The 18,088-nt window shown below is 35.2% G+C and overlaps 2 protein-coding genes across 10 annotated transcripts; one reads left to right on the top strand and one right to left on the bottom strand.

The window, feature by feature from the left end:
* Positions 1-726: 726 nt before the first annotated feature.
* On the bottom strand, positions 727-11,347 carry LOC107890625 (regulator of nonsense transcripts 1 homolog). Of its 9 annotated transcripts, XM_041101212.1 has the most exons (30): positions 10,663-10,813; positions 9,499-9,554; positions 8,954-9,205; positions 8,691-8,861; positions 8,527-8,577; positions 8,358-8,450; positions 8,107-8,202; positions 7,872-7,922; positions 7,665-7,783; positions 7,204-7,312; positions 6,995-7,117; positions 6,848-6,919; positions 6,150-6,221; positions 6,005-6,071; positions 5,681-5,823; positions 5,531-5,602; positions 5,311-5,439; positions 5,059-5,214; positions 4,768-4,881; positions 4,577-4,675; positions 4,420-4,497; positions 3,963-4,097; positions 3,756-3,830; positions 3,487-3,604; positions 2,921-3,291; positions 2,764-2,814; positions 2,600-2,671; positions 2,078-2,209; positions 1,887-2,003; positions 727-1,641 (listed from the first exon to the last, which is right to left on the bottom strand). In XM_041101212.1, exons 2-30 carry the CDS (start codon positions 9,550-9,552, stop codon positions 1,522-1,524), a joined length of 3,312 nt encoding a protein of 1,103 aa, XP_040957146.1. In that variant the 5' UTR covers positions 9,553-9,554; positions 10,663-10,813; the 3' UTR covers positions 727-1,521. The 9 variants fall into 9 exon arrangements, 4 of the variants coding, with proteins under 4 accessions (XP_040957146.1, XP_040957144.1, XP_040957145.1 ...); XM_041101210.1 differs by lacking the exon at positions 9,499-9,554 and having other exon boundaries at positions 10,663-11,344; XM_041101211.1 differs by lacking the exons at positions 2,764-2,814; positions 9,499-9,554 and having other exon boundaries at positions 10,663-11,344.
* Positions 11,348-14,851: 3,504 nt separating this feature from the next.
* LOC107892829 (putative invertase inhibitor) lies at positions 14,852-15,825 on the top strand. The gene has a single exon (XM_016817870.2). It carries the CDS (start codon positions 15,060-15,062, stop codon positions 15,648-15,650), a length of 591 nt encoding a protein of 196 aa, XP_016673359.1. The 5' UTR covers positions 14,852-15,059; the 3' UTR covers positions 15,651-15,825.
* The last annotated feature ends 2,263 nt before the right edge of the window (positions 15,826-18,088 follow it).

Here is an 18,088-nt window from a genome sequence, read left to right on the forward strand (position 1 = left end):
AATGAGTTATATGAATCAATAAAAAAAGTGATCAGTTACATTTGTCTATAAGTTAAGCTGGCCAAGGCTAGATCTTAAAAAATAATAATAACAAGTTCAAGCCTGGTGAATCCAAAAACCCAATATTATTACGTAAAAAATAATAAAATATATTTTATATTAATATTATATGAAATATATTAAATTAAATTTATTTAAATTTGAGTTAACCTGGCTGAATAAACTACTTAACCCATAAATAGCTCTAATTATATAAAAAAATTAAGGTTTTTTAATACTTAATAAGTAATAGATTGGAAGCGCCATTTGTAGTTTCAGGCATCCCAACATTTGCGATTATTTCATCTAGTCATAAGTTAAGGTTTTCTTTGTAATGAACTTATTATATTTATGTTTCAATATGAGAATTATAACTCATCTTAAATATATTTATAATTTAGATAATGATTTTTCACTAACATTATTTATTTTTCTTATTACAAAATTATATAGTTATACAATAAAACAAATTTTACAGATCATTATTTATAATTATTTAATAAATTATGAATCTGATTATATTTTATATATAATAATTTACTTTAGGGCATGTAAACTATTTGAGGACATGGATTGGTAAATCAACTTTTGTTCTTGATTTATTTAAAATTAAATATTTGAACCTTCTACCGTGGACCTGGATATCAAATATTCAAATACTAATAATATCAGCATATCCAGATAAAATAAAATAAAAAATTAAATAGCTGAACTGAATCCATACTATCCATCATCTCAAGTGACTTCAGTTTGGAATTAAAGAAATGCCTGCCTCATTTCGAGTTCATCCTGTCCTTGAGGGAAAACCACGGAAAAGAAATACAATACCAGAAGCAGTCATCAGTTCAGACAAATGGCATTAAAAACATTGATGTCATTCTACATATTATGGGGAGCAAGTCCATTGTCAAACAAACCCAATTTCTCACATCTACAAGCACCATGAACCGCTTCAAACATTTTTCCGACCTATACTAAAGAGTACAATTACATGTCAAGGATGAGCTGAAAGGGACAGGCGATTTTCCTGGCATACTATATAAAAATATTTTCACCTCTAAAATGCTTCTGTGTCTATTACAGACGGGTTTAACCTGAAAAATCAATGGCCATTATGGCCTGGAGTCTTTTATCATCAAACACTTTCGAGAAAAACCTTATCATGTAATGGTTCTCTCTTGAATCAATAATCATTCTCCAAAACAATTCAAAACTTCAAGCAGGTATCTGGGGTTATCCTTTTTCTTTCTCAGCCAATGTGTTCACATATAGCCCCCATTGCCATATATTACCCTTCAATTACAGCTATTCCTGCCATCAGGAATCATTTTATGGGGATATGGGCAGAACTCAAAAACTGACTTCAAACCGGCAAATATTTTACACTTCAGATTGGGATTATATTTGGGCACACAAGGGCAGCGCAAACCAAGTTGCTAATTGTAAACACTATAACCTGTTAAAGCCTATGCATCCTTATTCTTAACCATTAAATTGAAGTTTCTGGTTTTGGGAGCCATGTCCCTGCTGAGGAGCCTGCAAGTTTAGTGGCTGTTTGTTGAACTGAGCAAAGGGCTGGGAGTAGAGAGAATTCAGAAAACCCTGCAAATGGATAGACATAGATTTAACACAGAAAAAGAACTTTAAAAGGTCAATGTGTGTGTAGCCCAAAAATGAAGTCAGAAAATATGCAACAGATTGTTAGCCGACAGACAATGACTAGCAGTTCAAATTCACAAGAATATCTGGGCTGCTTTCTAGTTAGAAAACGAATTTTAAAATCTTGCAAGCATGATAATTTTATAGACAATAATTCCCTATCAATATGCGATAGTACAAGAAGCAACCTGAGACTGAAGCTGGTTGGGATTCACACCAAAATGGCTCCGTGATGCATCATCCTGTGAAGGGTCACTAAAGCCAACCTGAGTAAACATCCCTTGTGATCCATGATTCATGTATTCCTGCAAAAACAGAATCCTGTTAGAAGAAAACCAGGAAAAAAGTAACTAATTACACCATGGCAATTTCAGCAAACCTGAGACATGAAATCATTTCCAGTGCCAAAATGAGAATATCCAGCTTGAGAATTCTGGTTTAGGAAGTTCCCTAGAAAACCACTCTGTGCTCCTTGTGTGGCATAATCAGCAGCATACCCACCCTGTGAAACCTGCACATGAATCATAACCAAGCAACCCACATTGTCAAACCAGAAGTCAAACACCGAAATGAACTTTCTTGTTTTATTGACAGAAAAATTACAAAGAGAAAAACTCATGGGAAACAGATTATTCTGAACATCTTTAACAACTGTCTAATGCTTTAATGTCCTCTAAGGAAACATCCGACAACAATGCCATTTTAGTTGAAAGTTTGAACTTTACCTTCTATTTCCCTTCTACTTATTTTAGACCATAACACTGAGGCTTGGCAAATAGGCGATGATGCAATCTCCAATAAATGGCAGTCAAATACCACCAAACCCCGCTAACTAATGTATGTCGAACGGGATTGAGAAGATATTATTGATACAATAAAAATATAAGTCAACAGCCTATACCTGTGTAGAAAAATCAGCAATGTTATAAGGAACATGTGAGCCTTGGGTTTTGAAGTCATCACCCAAGTAGTCCTGTCGAATATTCAAATAAACCAATAAACATAAATTGCAATTATAGAATAAATGATAAAGATTACTGCAAAAATAAAATACCGGGACATTACCCCCCTTGAAAATCCATCATGTAATGATTGGCTTGGCCCTTGGATTGCCATCTTTAAAGGATAATAATAAACATACTCAGAGTCCCATGAAGTCAAAGACGGTATTAAGACAGAAGAAGTAGAACAATAATAATATGGAAAAGATATAAGTACAGACATTATTCACAAATCCAGGTTGAGATAATTGACCACCCATAGATGGCTGGCCGCTTGGATTTTCCAGAGTAGGGAAGTTAAAAGCAGATCCAAGAGTTCCAGCATTCTGTGGTGTGCCTTGCTGGTGCTGGAGAAGACTGCTGATTGGAGCACCAGCATTACCACATCCAGCTCCAAAGCCTCGGTTTCCAGGTTGTGGGACCTGAGGAACAGCTCCCACAGGTCCATGTACAGCTTCATGAGTTGGAATAGCATAAGGTTGGGAAGGAGGACCAGGAAATGGTTGAAGAGGAACCTGGGGCATTTCGAACCTGGTAGGTTGAACCCCAGGCTTGTGAGTACCATTAGGAAGACCGGGAGGCATATACGCACCTGCTTTGGCAACATGAGAAGGCTCACACTATATTATAAGCAGGGAATAATCTCCATCAACATTAATAATACATGTGAAAAAGGCATAATCTATTGTTCTTCTGCATGTCAGTACAAGACATATCACTTGCATGTCCCAAAAGTAATGATATAAATGGCATATAAGTTGTAAACTCAAGATGCTCAAGAGCTTACCCCGAGCACGACTATTTCTTCTATCCGCATTTGGACTGGATGAGGCAGCAGATGCAAAATTATCACTAGGCACAATCCCAGGTCCACGGCTAAAGAAAACTCTTCGATCGTTGTACACCTATAAGAAAGATTTGAACTCACATTAGCCTCAAGCCGTCAACATCTAATAACTAAAAATAAATTGGGAGAGGCACCATGCAGAAGAAAAAGCTTACAATTTTAACAGATAACAGGCACTATCCTACTATCCTTTCATTCCATAGACAAACCTTTTTGGGCTTTTGGAATTGAACCATACTCTGCTTCAAGTTATTTAGGGGTCCTTCAATGAGGCACTCATGTTCCTGCAAAACTTAGCAGAAAGGGCTCAGCAACCAGGATAATGAGTTTCTCCGAGGCACAATGAACACTAAGGTTCACGCTAACATTTGCATATACTAGCAGTAGCATAGTTACAAAAATAATCAGGAAGATACCTTGTAATGTGTCAATAAACCATTCCACAGAGGTTGTTTGCTAAGAACTTTGGGGTTTCCAAGAATTACAATACCATATCGAGCACGTGTTAAGGCAACATTAAGCCTGCGGGGATCATCTAGAAATCCAATACCCTAAAAAGTTTATAGAACAGTTTAAAAGTAGCATGTTAGTTTGTTCCATAATTAAAGCATATAGAGAGAGAGAGGACAGAGAGGGTTAAAATATTAGTATTAGACTTGGAATGAACACCATAACTAGAGGTTAATCCACCAAACAAATGAAAAATATCACAAAGAAAAACTTTCAACAAACTTATGAATAGTGCAGAAATTGAATATTAGTTTGACATAAGACTGAGATTCAGAGAGACTGATAAACTGAGTCAAAATTGAAACTCATTAATGAAGATGCTTCAAATGTTATTTCACATCTTGAAAAAATATGTTAACCAACCTGATGTTCATTACTTCTCACACAAGACAAGATGATGTAATCTTTTTCCCGTCCTTGGAACGAATCAACACTTGCAACCTGATATAAACCCAACAAATTAGATAATATACAACTACATAAATGGGCAAATATCATACAATTCAAATCCACAAATTACCTCAATTTCTTTGTAAAGCTGCTGTCTCAAAGCACCATTTCTTGACATATAATTTACAATATATGCCCTTTGTCCCTCATACGGTGTTATGACCCCAATCTGTAATATATCAACACAGTTAATCAAAAGTTAGAATACTGCCTGATATCAATCTGAAAATAAAATTTAAAAGGTTAAGTCCACAAAATCACCTGACTAGGAACAACACCACTCCTCAAGAATGTGGTAACAATCTTTTCAACATTTGCAGCCTCAGTTCGATTGAGATATGATGTTCCACTAGCACTAATCTCCTCTTGCCCCATCTAAGAAAAACTATGCAATTACAAGGCATAACCATGGAAAGAACAGTACGATATTGTTCTCTTTTTGTTCCTCTCCCAAACCACCGGCACACACACAGCGATAAATAAAAAAGAATATGCACGGGAGACCAAAGATAATTTGTCTTGTGATTACACTATCCGCCACAGTTCCAATACCTGTACATAAAAAAACACGGGACGATTAGGCACAGGCCAAGGAAAATCAATGCCCGATGATTGCCTTTCATTGATTGTCACTCCATTTTGTAATGTGCCTTCATAGAAGCTATTAGAAGGAAACTCTGATAAACATGGGTGCATACGGTATTGGACCTAAAATTGAACAGACATTTACTATCAGACACGTATTTTCTATTAGCAATCACACTTGCATGAAGTGCAAAACCAACAAACATATAGGTACATCACCTGTAATCTAATTGGTTTAACACCAAGTAAAACTAGACGTTCAAATAGAGATTGTGCTAGCCCAGCACGAGCTCCTTTCTTGCACATGATAACAGGACCAAGTTGGCAATGATCACCAACAAGAACAACCTAAAATATATTTACACATTAGAAGACCGAACAACAAAGATTTAAGGGAGGAAAGACAAATCATGTCTCACTAGGTTTGATATTCCATTACCTGCTTCACTCCAAGAACTAAAGGAATGAGACACTCAGGTTCAGTTGCCTGAGTAGACTCATCAATAAGTACCTAAATAAGAGAAAAAAGAGTGTAAGTGCCTTTATTTGTTTAGTGTTTATCGAAGACTACATATCTGATGTATTCAACCTGGCGGAACCTAAAATTTGCCAATCTAGGATCTCCAGCCCCAACACAAGTGCAACAAATGACATCAGCGCTTTGGGATATTTCTCTCTCTGTTGCTCGCTTTAGTGCTTTGTACTTTTTCTCATCACTACTTGACAATTCACCTGCAATATTTATGGTTAAAATAATAAGGCGTTTTAGCATTAGATAAATAAAGTTCAGGGGAGGTTAACATTTTCAATTTCAGACAAGACATGCACATTCACTGTCACTCTGTAAGTTAATTGAGAAGTTCCTTCTCTTTCATCCCAGTTTAAGCAGGGCAATGTGGAGAATTATCCCGACCTTGTTCATCTTTCAATAGTTGTAACTTGTGAAGTTCACTTTTCTCAGATGTGTCAAGATGTCGAACCTGCATAGAGTAAAAGCAAATATTAACAACACGATCAATATAGAACAGCAATGGGTAGCAGACTAAGACACCACAAACCTGATAATGCAGGGTCAAATGTTCAACAGGAGAACTCACAGCTTCCCTTGATTTAGCACAAAGCCTTACAACCTTCAGACGGAAAAAAACACATTGGCAAAGAAGTATCCATTTACAGATAAATACAAGTTTTAAAGAATTAATAACATTAGTACAATTTTCAAAGAATTGCTAGCTTCCAAAGCACCTTGGCAGTTGATTAAAATTTGTTTTAACCTTAAACATGCTATTGCTTTATGTTACCAACCATCAACCTCCATCTAGAAAAATGTAAAATAGAAGAGACACCAAGCATCCACTACTGAAAATCACAATAGTTACCTGACATTAAAACTAGGTTAGAGAAGAAGATATCTTACAGGTAGACAAGCTACAACTAGGGAAGCAATGCAAATAAGATACTTAATGGGGAAAAAGAAAGAAAAGAAAACAGCACACTCATCACAGTTCTTATTATTTAATCATAACAAAGAAAAGAATGACACTGGAAATAAGCTTAAACTAAATTAGGCTTCTTTGACAGCAGTACAGTACATTTTCTCCAAATCTTTTCATTGTATTAGTAACAACCAAAACCTAAAGAACAAGACACATGCAAAAGGAAGATGATTAAGAAAGCCCTAAAATTACCACAATAATAAGGCAAAACAGTTTTAACCACAACTAGCACTACCACAAGCAGAATCTAACTTCTCTACCTTTAACCCAGTGGAACTGATCTTTTCAGCTAGCTGGTCAACAGCCACATTACTTGGAGCACAGACTAGAACCTGATAAGAGAAAGAAATATCAGATCTAGAGACAAAATAAAAAATGCACTATAACAATCTCATTTAGGTTCTTACCTGTCCCTGACCCTGTTTAGCCATGTTATAAACAATTGCAGCAGAAGTAACAGTTTTTCCAGTGCCAGGGGGCCCTTGAATCAGGCTTATTGGCTTCTGAAGAACACTCTTTACAGCAAAAGCCTGTCCAACAAAAGGTCAAGACAATTTGATGTGAAAAACAGTTAACAAAAATCATATGATGCCAAGCAGATGCCAAACAGCCATACTTGAGATGCATTCAGTTCTGGCAGACCAGGAGCACCAAAACGTCGAGGCAGTGTATTACGAACCATTTGAACCTCAACCTCATGGCCAAGAAGGTGGTGGTAAATATATCTGCAAGAAACAAACAGATTAGTTTACTTGGAAGGAACCGACAATTCAAGTCCAACAGATTTGCAATAAGAAACATAAAGTTTTAAATGCTAGAAGGCAGTTGAAATGAGAGTGGCCAAACTTTGCCTTTAATAAAGACAGAATAAAAGCAATGAAGCCAACCATTTAAAGAGACCCTTTTATTCTTCAAAAATAAATTCCTTCGTAGATTTATTAAAAATGCTAGCCCAGAATGTAAACAAAATGAAAATATTAGCACATGAAACTGGCAAATAAAAAAATATATGAAGATATCTGCCATGAAAATCTAGAATAAAAAGGAAATCCAGAGAAAACAAAACATCTAACTTACCCACTAACACTTGTTTCATCAACTGCAAATGTTTTCATTGCCCCCTGCATCCGGTCAAAGCTTGTACTCTTCCAGACAAAATCAACACTGAATCCATGGCTGACATCAACAGGAACTCCCTGCACCACAACAGAAATAAGCATCAATTTCTTAAGTACTTGCCAAAAGCCAAAATAAACCAACAAAACAGAGAAATATCAAAACTACCTGACTAGCACGGAGCTCAAGTGCAACTTCCTCTTGTGCTGTTAGCTTGATCTGAAACAAGAGAGATAGTTTTGTAAGTATATTTCTCAGAGGTGCACCAGATGCTTGAAACGTGATGAAGAATATAATAAAATATTATCAGGTTTCTACAAACAATACATAGAATCAACATCACATAAGTACAGGCATACATCAAAACCAGAATTAAATAGGCAAGCTCATAAAGGATACATACCACATGCCCAACAGCCTGCCATGCTGGGTGGGCAGCATCTCCTGAATAACGCAGTCGCAACTCATCACCAGGTACTAGACGCAGCTCATTGTCTTCCTACAGCACCACAAAATCAGGTTTAATATTTATTAACTTAAAAACAAGAGACACTGGCATAAAGAGAGAGAAGGGGGGAGGGATAAACCAAGAACACAATTATGTAAAGGAATAAATTAAGTGAAAATTATTACTAAATCACAGAAGTAAGGCACCTTTGGAAAAACAAAATATGCAACTCGTTTCTTGTTTAAGCCAATATCCCATCGAACGGTGACATTGTCCTTGCTTTGAGATTCTTTCATCATCTGCCGAAAATGAAAATCTGATTTAGGCATGAAAATTACATATTAAAATAACAAGTATGAACAGGATTATACATACTTTATCATAGTCAGCTTCAAGCTTAATAAGTGGAGCAAAAACATTTTGATACTGCAAAGAAAATCATCAACTTATTACTGCAAAGGAAAGATGCAATTTCTTGTCTTCTCACAATAATAAACGAAAGCAAAACAAAATAATAAAATTATGGCAAAACTGGGCACCTGATAAGCATCTTCATACTTCAAGGCCACAGGTTGAGGTTCATCATCTATGCCAGGCTTCTCAAGATCTTCAAGGGAGGCATCAGAATTTGTCTTCCAAAGCTCTTCTACCTTGTTTATCTGCTGAGCACTTATTTGCCGTGCCCTTAGCTGCTCTTGTTCAGATGGGACCTGTGAGATTGAAATAATTAGGAAGTCCTCAAATCAACAAGTGACTGTCATTAATCAACAAGTGACTGTCATATGATAAAAGAAACACCAACCTTAACTAACCACTGCAAAAAGCATCTATCATCAATAAGGGGACACCACTGACTCAAGTCCCAATTCATGTCCTTCAAAGCATTAACATTCAAACAAGGTTCTCTACAAAGAAGAACAACAACGCTCTCTGTCTTAGCAGAAATAAAACCAAGAAGGAAAACATTTCTGCATCCACAGTTGTAGCATTCAAGAATTGTTTCTCCCAAAGGACTATCCTTATGAAGGCAGACTTCCTTGTGTTTAGCTCGTACCTAAAAGGGAACAAAAAACAAACTCAATAATCAACAATATCCAGTGACTATCTCCAACTGGATAATCTAGTACACTTGTTCATAAATACTTCATTTATCTTAGTTAATAACATATAAATTTAGTAAAAGAAACTCAGATGCAATAGTGGTTTGAGCATAGAAGCATATATGCATGGAACAATGGCAAGTACACAACTAAATTGGAACTTATCAAACACAGTAAAACCAAAGCCACCAGGGCAGGAAGTACCTTTTTTCAAACAGAATAACAAGGGTACATTATGTAAACTTACTGAATCACAAAATTTAGTCCCAGTTCTCTTTATCCCATTTTCCCACAGCATCATCCCTAGACAGAAGAAACCAGAAAACAATTGTTTTTGTTCATGTAAGATAATGCTCACTATTAGGCTGCAATTTCTGTTGTCAGGTCTTCTGGTTTCAAGATTGCAATGTATTTTGGACAAGGAAAGAGAAAACAAACAAACAAGCAAGTCATATTGCAAAACCAGTAGATGCGAGAGAACACACCATGGCTGTGAAAGAAGGATATCAAGATACAAGCAGATTTGATTAAAGCATAAGAAAAGCACAGGTGTGCTTATCAACACTGATCCTCAACATGTAAGTGAATCAAACAAAACTAATTCCTAGAGTGAAACAAAAAGGTAATCATGTAACAATTCCAACAAGAAAAAATGGTCTGTCGCATGATTTCTAGATGAAGGGCTGGCTTCTGATAGCATTCTATATTATCCCTTTCCTTCAACAAATATCGACACAGATCCTGCAGAATCATGTACTAGCAACAATCCAACATAAAGATCTGTCCGAAGATATTAAGAGAAATGTCTGAGTTCTGATTGCCTTATAGAAAATCCCTTTATTTAAGAAAAAAACAGTTCTCTCAGTACCAACTATCAACATCAGGAGCGTAGTAGCCTAGCATCCTCAAGGAAATGAAGGACAAAAATTACCTTCAATTAAGTCAAATGAAACTCTATTATTTTAATCTTAGAATAGCCTATAAGAGGAAGGGGAGTCACTAAATGGTGCCATCATTTCATGAACTTGTTAATGCCTTTCTGAACCATATTCCATTATTGAGTCAAAATCACCAGCCGAATTACCTAGTTTAAACCTTCAAGACTGCATATTTTAACTTGGAAGGAAAATTTAACCGCTAAAAGTATCATAGACAGTTAATACGAATCATATCGTTTCTAAATCGACATACACTTACATTAAGCTCCAAAAAGAAAAGAAAAGAAAAGAAAAAACCTCAAAGTCGACACCCTAAAATTAAAGCACCCTTTCTACTTAATGCACTCTCTCCGTAACAGATGCCTTCCATATTTAAACATAAATCTTCAACTTGCAAATCAACACCAATGTAATATCCATTTAAACTTAATAAGCATTTTCTTTAAGATAATGGATAAAAGGAGAAGACTTACGAGATGATTAACAACATGCGAGCCAGATGTATTCCCTCTTGAATTACAGAACCACTTCCTACACGATGGGACGTTACAGCGAACCACGCAAGCCGGGTTTGAAACCCCACAATACCGACAAGAGTGCTCGACGGAATCCCCTTTTCCGTACTCATAACCACCATCCTCATCCCCAGCTGTCTCCTCGAAATTCAATCCACTAATCCCCGTAGCTAACGCATCAACCACGGTTCCACTACAACTATTGCTGTTGTTATTACTATTTACGCCACGGGCAGCTCCTTTTGAAGCAGTAGAGGGAGAGGAGGAGGCAGCAGTGTCGGAGCCGGAGCGATCAGCGGCGGTGGCGTCGTAGGGTGTCGGCCAAGAACAAATCGGGTCTCGAGAGTCCGTGTAGCCAAAATCGGACTCGAGTTGGGTGTTGAATTCGAGGAATGTGTAAGCATCTGTGGCTGGGTCGGGTTGCGAGGCCGTCTCGAAATGAGATCCCATAAAAGGAAAAAATTTCAATGCCCAATTCTATTTAGTATTAGAGTTGCGGCTTGGGGAAAACAAAAATTCGAACTCAAAGAAACTGGGAATGAATGAAGGAGATGAAATTTGAGTTTCGGCTCGAGAAAGTGTGTGCTATAAACGCCGTTGTGAAGAATTTGAAGCGCGTAGAAGAAAGACCTGGTGTAGCTGAGAGAGGTGATGGAATAGCACGTGAGAAAGGCCCTCGTTGGTGTTTTGTAAAATTAAATAGACACGTGAGGAAGGTGTATCAGGTTTTCAGCCTTTCGGAGCTTTTTGCGCGTGAGATTAACGTTGTTTGATTTTAAAAAAAAATCAAATTATCCGACAATTTTTATTTTATAGATTTTAAAAAAATCAAATTACATTTAAAATTTATGTTGTTTAATTTTTAAATTTTATTTATTTAAGGATGATCTCTGATATAATATCTTATGGGATAATGTATATTTGATATATAAAATATTCTAGGCGATGTTGGAACTTTGAAAATATTAAATGTGTTATTTTAATTATTAATATGCATTATTTAATATTTCTTCTTTTCGAAGGTTGTATTATTCTTTCCACCTTTTATTTTTTAATTGATATTGATATTAACGTTAATATATTTTAAATGATATAATAAAAAATTTATTATACAATAGATATCGATTAAATTTGTATGATATCTTATTAATTTTAATTTATTAACAGAATAAAACATCTTAATTAATATCAATATGGAATTAACTCTTATGAATAGCGTATTATCAAACAAATAAAATCAATCGATTTATTTATTTATTTAATGTTGAGCATAATTAACCTCTTAATCCGTTGATTGATGGCTTAGCCATTCATGGGATCATGAAGGCCAGTAATGCCATGAAATTATGTCGAGTGGATTTGTGGGGAATTCTTATCTTTTTATTCGATGCACTTATTTTTCTTAAAAAAAAATTATTTAATAGAATCTAAGTCAATCAACAATGTTAACATTAAACTATGGCAATAGAAAAACAATACTTATATGCCTATAACATATTAGAGGTAATTATTTTTTATTCTTTAAATATATTAAAAAAAACATATTGGTATCAACAATGGTGAAGTCAAAAAATTATTTTTTGGATGACCAAAATTAAATTATATAATTTTACGGTAGTAAAAATACAGTTTCATCATTTTAATATCTTATATCTTTCTAATTTTTAAAGAGTTATATTAATTTTTATCATTTTTTGAAATGACAAAATACAATTTTACCATTATTAATTTAAAATTTTATAAATTATAAAGAACCTAAATTAAAAATTTACCATTTTAAGGGGGTCATACATCTTTATTTATCCACCTCTTATTTTGAAAATAGGTTAGTTGAACTTAAAAATCCCTTCATTATAGGCAACACCATCCATATTATCTATAGAATTCGAGCCTGAACTCGATTTATAATTACTTATTTCTATTTTATTAGCCCTGTTTCAATTTTATTTCGTATTTTATTTTAGCATATTAATTTTTTTCAGTTTACGTCTAACCTCTCCTCTTTTTCCATCTATATATATATTTTTTTTTTCATTTCAAGGTTGAATTGAATTACCTCTCCTCTTTTTCCATCTATATATATATTTTTTTTCATTTCAAGGTTGAATTGAATTACGCTTGTTTTTACGTCTAGAATTTTATATAACGTCCCTCGCTCTCCAACTTATTGTTGGGATCCACCATGGAAGCAAGCCACATTTTTAGCTTTCTACTGATTAATGTCCCTCTTTTTTGGTTTATGCTTATTGCAACTACTTTCCACAACTTTTTGTCTCAGCAATGGAGTTTGGTACATGTTCCACTGTTGTCTCTTGAAGGTCCAAGGTTTATCAATTTATCTACTATATACTTCTATTAAGATCTATATCAAAGATTATCTTTAGTATGAATTTAAAATTATATAATTAATGAATTTAAGTTGTTGGTTCATTGATTGAAAAAGAGTATATTTATCTTTAATATTAAGGTTCAATCTGTAAGTTCATCTGTATGGTAGTGTAGTATGTGAATGTGTCAATTTAAATTTATATTGTATAAAAAAAGTTAATGATTTGATTGATGAAAAAATAGATTTAGATTTACAAATTTATTATTTTTATTTAGATATCAAATTACATAAAATTTATTATTTTTATACCATTTTTAATTTTTAGATCAAATTAAATTCATGAATAAAATTAAAATACAAATTTTCTTTTTTATCTTTCCTAATTTTTTGTATTTTTTAAAAGATGTTGTCAACCATGTCAACAAAAAAATTGGATCGCTTGTAACTGGTGAACGTTAACTGTTTTTTTCTCTCCCTAATCTACGTTGAAACTAGTAAGATCTGATTCTAAGGGCAGGGCTTGGGGCGGACTATTTGAGTTAAATTTCATGACCCAAAGTTAGTGGAGGCTGCCTCATCGAATCAGCCCATGGAACAAACCTTTAAAGCCCAATTCATGTCCAGGTTACTTGGGTTAAAATTTTTAATTAGATTACAGAATTAAAAAGAAAAGGTATTTGGATGTAATGTAATAAATATAATGATTTATCTAAATAAAACGGTAAAATTTTACAAAGTTTTAAGTTATTTTAGTCGCGATTAAGTTATAGCTTGATTGGTATGAGTATTGTTGCTAATGCAGGAGGATGTGAGTTTGAGTGTGTCAGAACATGTTAGCGTCTTTAAGTATGTTCAAGTTTAAGAATACGGATTTATGATGTATGAGTTTTTTTTTCCAATTATTTATCTATGGTGCCTTATACTGATTTGATTTTATGTTTTAATTAGTTGAATATGTATATTCAATTTTTTTTAAATATTGCCTTTTCCCTAGCACCATTACAATGGAACACATATGTTGATGAGTTTGGCATTTTATGTGGTAGATATTAAGGGAAACAAGGAACTTTCTTAAAACTTGAAACAACACAAAAGGGGAAAAAAAGTGAGGCTTCAACTTAAAATTCTCACTAAGAAATTCAAGTACATCAAGGGTTCCACCATGCCATAAAACAGATGCACTTTGTGACAAAATTAAACTCTTTGGCTTAAAAACATAAAGCTCATTGATGGGGGCATTTTTAGTTACTGTTTTTTGGTTTTGGATGATACCATTGAACTTTCCTTCACATTTTCCACAATGTGAGATGTGAGCTTATCAACTATATCATAAGCTTCTTCATGTTTCCCATATCACTGGATCTTCGGAGAATAGTTTTGTTCCTTTTTTCTGGTACAAAATGAATCAATTACTTTTGAGCTACTTATAGGAAGCTTCCTTGGAATACAAAATTCCTAACCATTAGAAACAGTGGCAGCATCTGATGGGGCAGTTTTTTTTTTTTCGACCCAACATATTGTCGGAGTATGCTTTGAAAATTGACTCGAATCTAAATCCAACCTTGAAAATGAATACTATACTAAATTTTGTATTGATTTGTCACAATTTTCGTATAAAAAAGTAAAAATATCGTTAATGCATCTGATATGTAATTTAATTTTGAAAAATTATTTCAGCAAAATGATTCAATTAATTTTTCATATAATTTTAATTATGTGTCATGGAGTGAAAATGATATATAGTAACACTTGTCATACTTTTATATTATTATCATTCTTAATTAAAATAATATATTTCCTATTTTTGTAATAATTCCGGAGCCCCGACGAAACCGATCAATTTTGAATTATACCTGCCCAACATTTCCCAAGCCGGGTTTTTTTTTTTTTTAAATCCTATCGGGTTGAATACTTAATTTTCATTTTGCCATCCCTGCTAATCATTATCCAATTATATATAGATAGATTTTGTTACATGATGCAGGAACAGGACTGACAACAACAGAACAACAGCTAAGGGAAAAACATGCTGCGGCATTGGCACGTGTCTTTCTTATCATTCTGCTTCTTCTTCTTGTTTCTCTTCCTCTTTTTATGGACTCCTTATGATGAAATCTCTGCAACAAGAACGTTCTCCGTTGATTTAATCAACAAAACCTGCAAAACATGTTCCGACAAATCTACCGTTTTCAACTACACGTTCTGCTCAGCATCTCTCCAGGAAATCCCAGTCAGCCGTACCACAAACCTTCAAGGTCTAGCAATAGTTGCAATGGAGTTAGCTTTACAAAATGCGACTCACACGCTTTCTGTCATCAAAGAGTTGCGGAGAAACGAAACGTGGGGTCATCCTTTTGCTTCGGCTTGCTTGAGGGACTGTGATGTGCTTTACTCCGAGGGGGTTATCACCCTGGTGGATGCTGTTGCGGTGTTTTTAGAAGGCAAATATGGGAGTGCTGGTGCTTGGTTGACTGCGGTTATGGACGGAACGACGACGTGTGAGGAAGGGTTTGGGGATATGGAAGAAGCGTCGCCATTGACGGAACAAAATTACAGTGTTTTCCAGTTATGTGATGTTGCATTATGCATCGTCAACTTGCTGGTTTCACATGCATAGCTTCTTAAATCATAAGAATTACAGTCTCTGCTCCCTCTAGTCGTTACAAACGTAGTAAAAAATTTTAAGCGCTTGTTTATGGGGTAATTGTTGTTCCAATAGGGTCGGAAGCGTGTAAATTATTGTACTAAAAAATCACACAAAGTTCAATTCCCAGGGAAGAGAGGTGGATTACAAGGATCTCTTAAATACCAAGTCTTTCCTTAGTCAGAATATTCCTTCTAACGTAATTTAATAGCACAATTAAATACTACTATTATACCCTCAAATATTGAAAGAAAAATAGGACAAAAAGAACACAAGAGTTTTAACGAGGTTCGGTAAATTATACCTACGTCCTCGGGCTACTAAAACCAGATGATAACTTTACTATCTCCAAAATATTACAAACAAATAGAATTCCTTAAGAATTCTCAAATGGGAGAAGAGAGAAAACTAAGAGAGAAAGATTGGTTGGGATGAATTGAAATGAGAAATGAGAAGGCCTATTTATAGTTGAGGTTCAAGGACCAAACAATAAATAGCCCATTATCTCAAGGACCAAAAAAAAATTATCCCTTGCCACTTTTCCAAAGTTGGTGGTTGTCATTATTGATTGTCTCCCATTAATGTTAATGGCAACCATTATTAATTGTCTTCCATTAATGTTAACAATCTCCACCTTGAAGATTTGATTAGGATAATCACATCTTCACACACTTCCTTCAACTCCCCAAATTCGATAAAGCTATCTTTTGTAGTGCCTACAAATGCGCTCTCGAGCGCCATACACCTGAAGGTGCTCAAATTCTCAGGATGTTAATCAAGTTCAAACAATGATTAAACTTGATTGTTGTTACCACCTTGGTCATCATATCTGCGGGATTATCTGCTGTCGGAATCTTCTGAAGTAGAATTTTTCCTTTTTCAAAGACTTCCCGCACAAAGTGATATCTTACGTCGATATGCTTGGTTCTTGAATGATAGACTTGATTTTTCGCTAAATGAATAGCACTCTGACTGTCACAATATAAACTTATGTGACTTTGAACAACTCCTAAGTCTTTCAACAATCCATTAAGCCAAATAGCCTCCTTAACAGCTTCTGTAACTGCCATATATTCTGCCTCTGTAGTAGACACAGCTATTGTAGACTGTAAGGTAGACTTCCAACTCACTGGGGCTTTCGCAAGAGTAAACAGATACCCCGTAGTTGAACGACGTTTATCTAAATCACCAGCAAAGTCGGAATCAACATATCCAACTACAAACTGACCAAGTGCTTCATCCTGTTCAAAAATTAAACCAACATCTACGGTTTTTCGAAGATACCGTAGAATCCATTTCACAGCTTGCCAATGTCCTTTTCCAGGATCATGCATATACCTGCTCACAACTCCAACAACTTGTGAAATGTCAGGCCGCGTACACACCATCGCATACATCAAACTCCCAACTGCATTAGCATATGGGACTTTCACCATATATTCTCTTTTATCCTCAGTCTTCGGAGATAATTGAGCACTAAGTTTCAAATGAGAAGCAAGTGGGGTACTTACATGTTTTGTGTTTTCATTTACACCAAAACATTGTAATACCTTTTTCAGATATTGCTTCTGATTTAAACAGAGCTTGCCTCTCGGTCTATCTCTACTTATCTCCATGCCGAGAATCTTCTTTGGCCTCACCTAGATCTTTCATCTCGAACTCTTGATTCAATTGAGCCTTCAGCTTATCTATCTCATTTTGGCTCTTCGAAGCGATTAACATATCATCAACATACAAGAGTAGATAAATGAAAGATCCGTCATGCAGCTTCTGCAAATATACACAATTGTCATATTTGCTTCTTGTGTACTTCTGCCTTCTCATAAAGCTATCAAATTGTTTGTACCACTGCCTCGGGGATTGCTTCAATCCATATAGCGATTTGTTAAGCTTACAAACCCAATTTTTACCACCAGCATCTGTGTATCCTTCGGGCTGAGTCATATAGATCTCCTCTTCTAACTCACCATGCAAGAAAGCCGTCTTAACATCAAGTTGAGCTAGTTCCAAATTCAACTGTGCTACCAAGGCCAACAAAATTCTAATGGAGGAATGCTTCACAACAGGGGAAAATACATCATTGTAGTCAATTCCCTCCTTCTGAGCGTAGCCTTTAGCTACCAATCTTGCCTTGTAGCGAATATCCTTCTTGCTAGGAGATCCATCTTTCTTTGCGAATACCCACTTGCATCCGATTGCCCTTTTACCTTTCGGTAATTGCGCCAACTCCCAAGTATTGTTCTTCCGGAGAGACTGCATTTCTTCATCCATGGCGTTTTTCCATTTATCACTTTCTAAGCTTTGCATTGCTTCTTGATAAGTGATAGGAATATCATCAACAACGGGAAGGGCGTAGGCCACCATATCAGTAAATCGAGCAGGTTTACGAATTTCTCTCCGTGGCCTTGCAA

Source organism: Gossypium hirsutum, chromosome D09, assembly GCF_007990345.1.
Source record: "Gossypium hirsutum isolate 1008001.06 chromosome D09, Gossypium_hirsutum_v2.1, whole genome shotgun sequence".
NCBI classification, from domain to species: domain Eukaryota; kingdom Viridiplantae; phylum Streptophyta; class Magnoliopsida; order Malvales; family Malvaceae; genus Gossypium; species Gossypium hirsutum.

Coding starts and splice junctions, on each gene's coding strand:
- LOC107892829 (XM_016817870.2), top strand. CDS start 15,060: ATGCTGCGGCATTGGCACGTGTCTTTCTTATCATTCTGCTTCTTCTTC.
- LOC107890625 (XM_041101210.1), bottom strand. CDS start 11,154: ATGGGATCTCATTTCGAGACGGCCTCGCAACCCGACCCAGCCACAGAT. Junction 8,451..8,526: donor TTGAAGCTGACTATGATAAA/GTATGTATAATC, acceptor CATTTTCGGCAG/ATGATGAAAGAATCTCAAAG. Junction 4,498..4,576: donor AGCTTTACAAAGAAATTGAG/GTAATTTGTGGA, acceptor GGTTTATATCAG/GTTGCAAGTGTTGATTCGTT.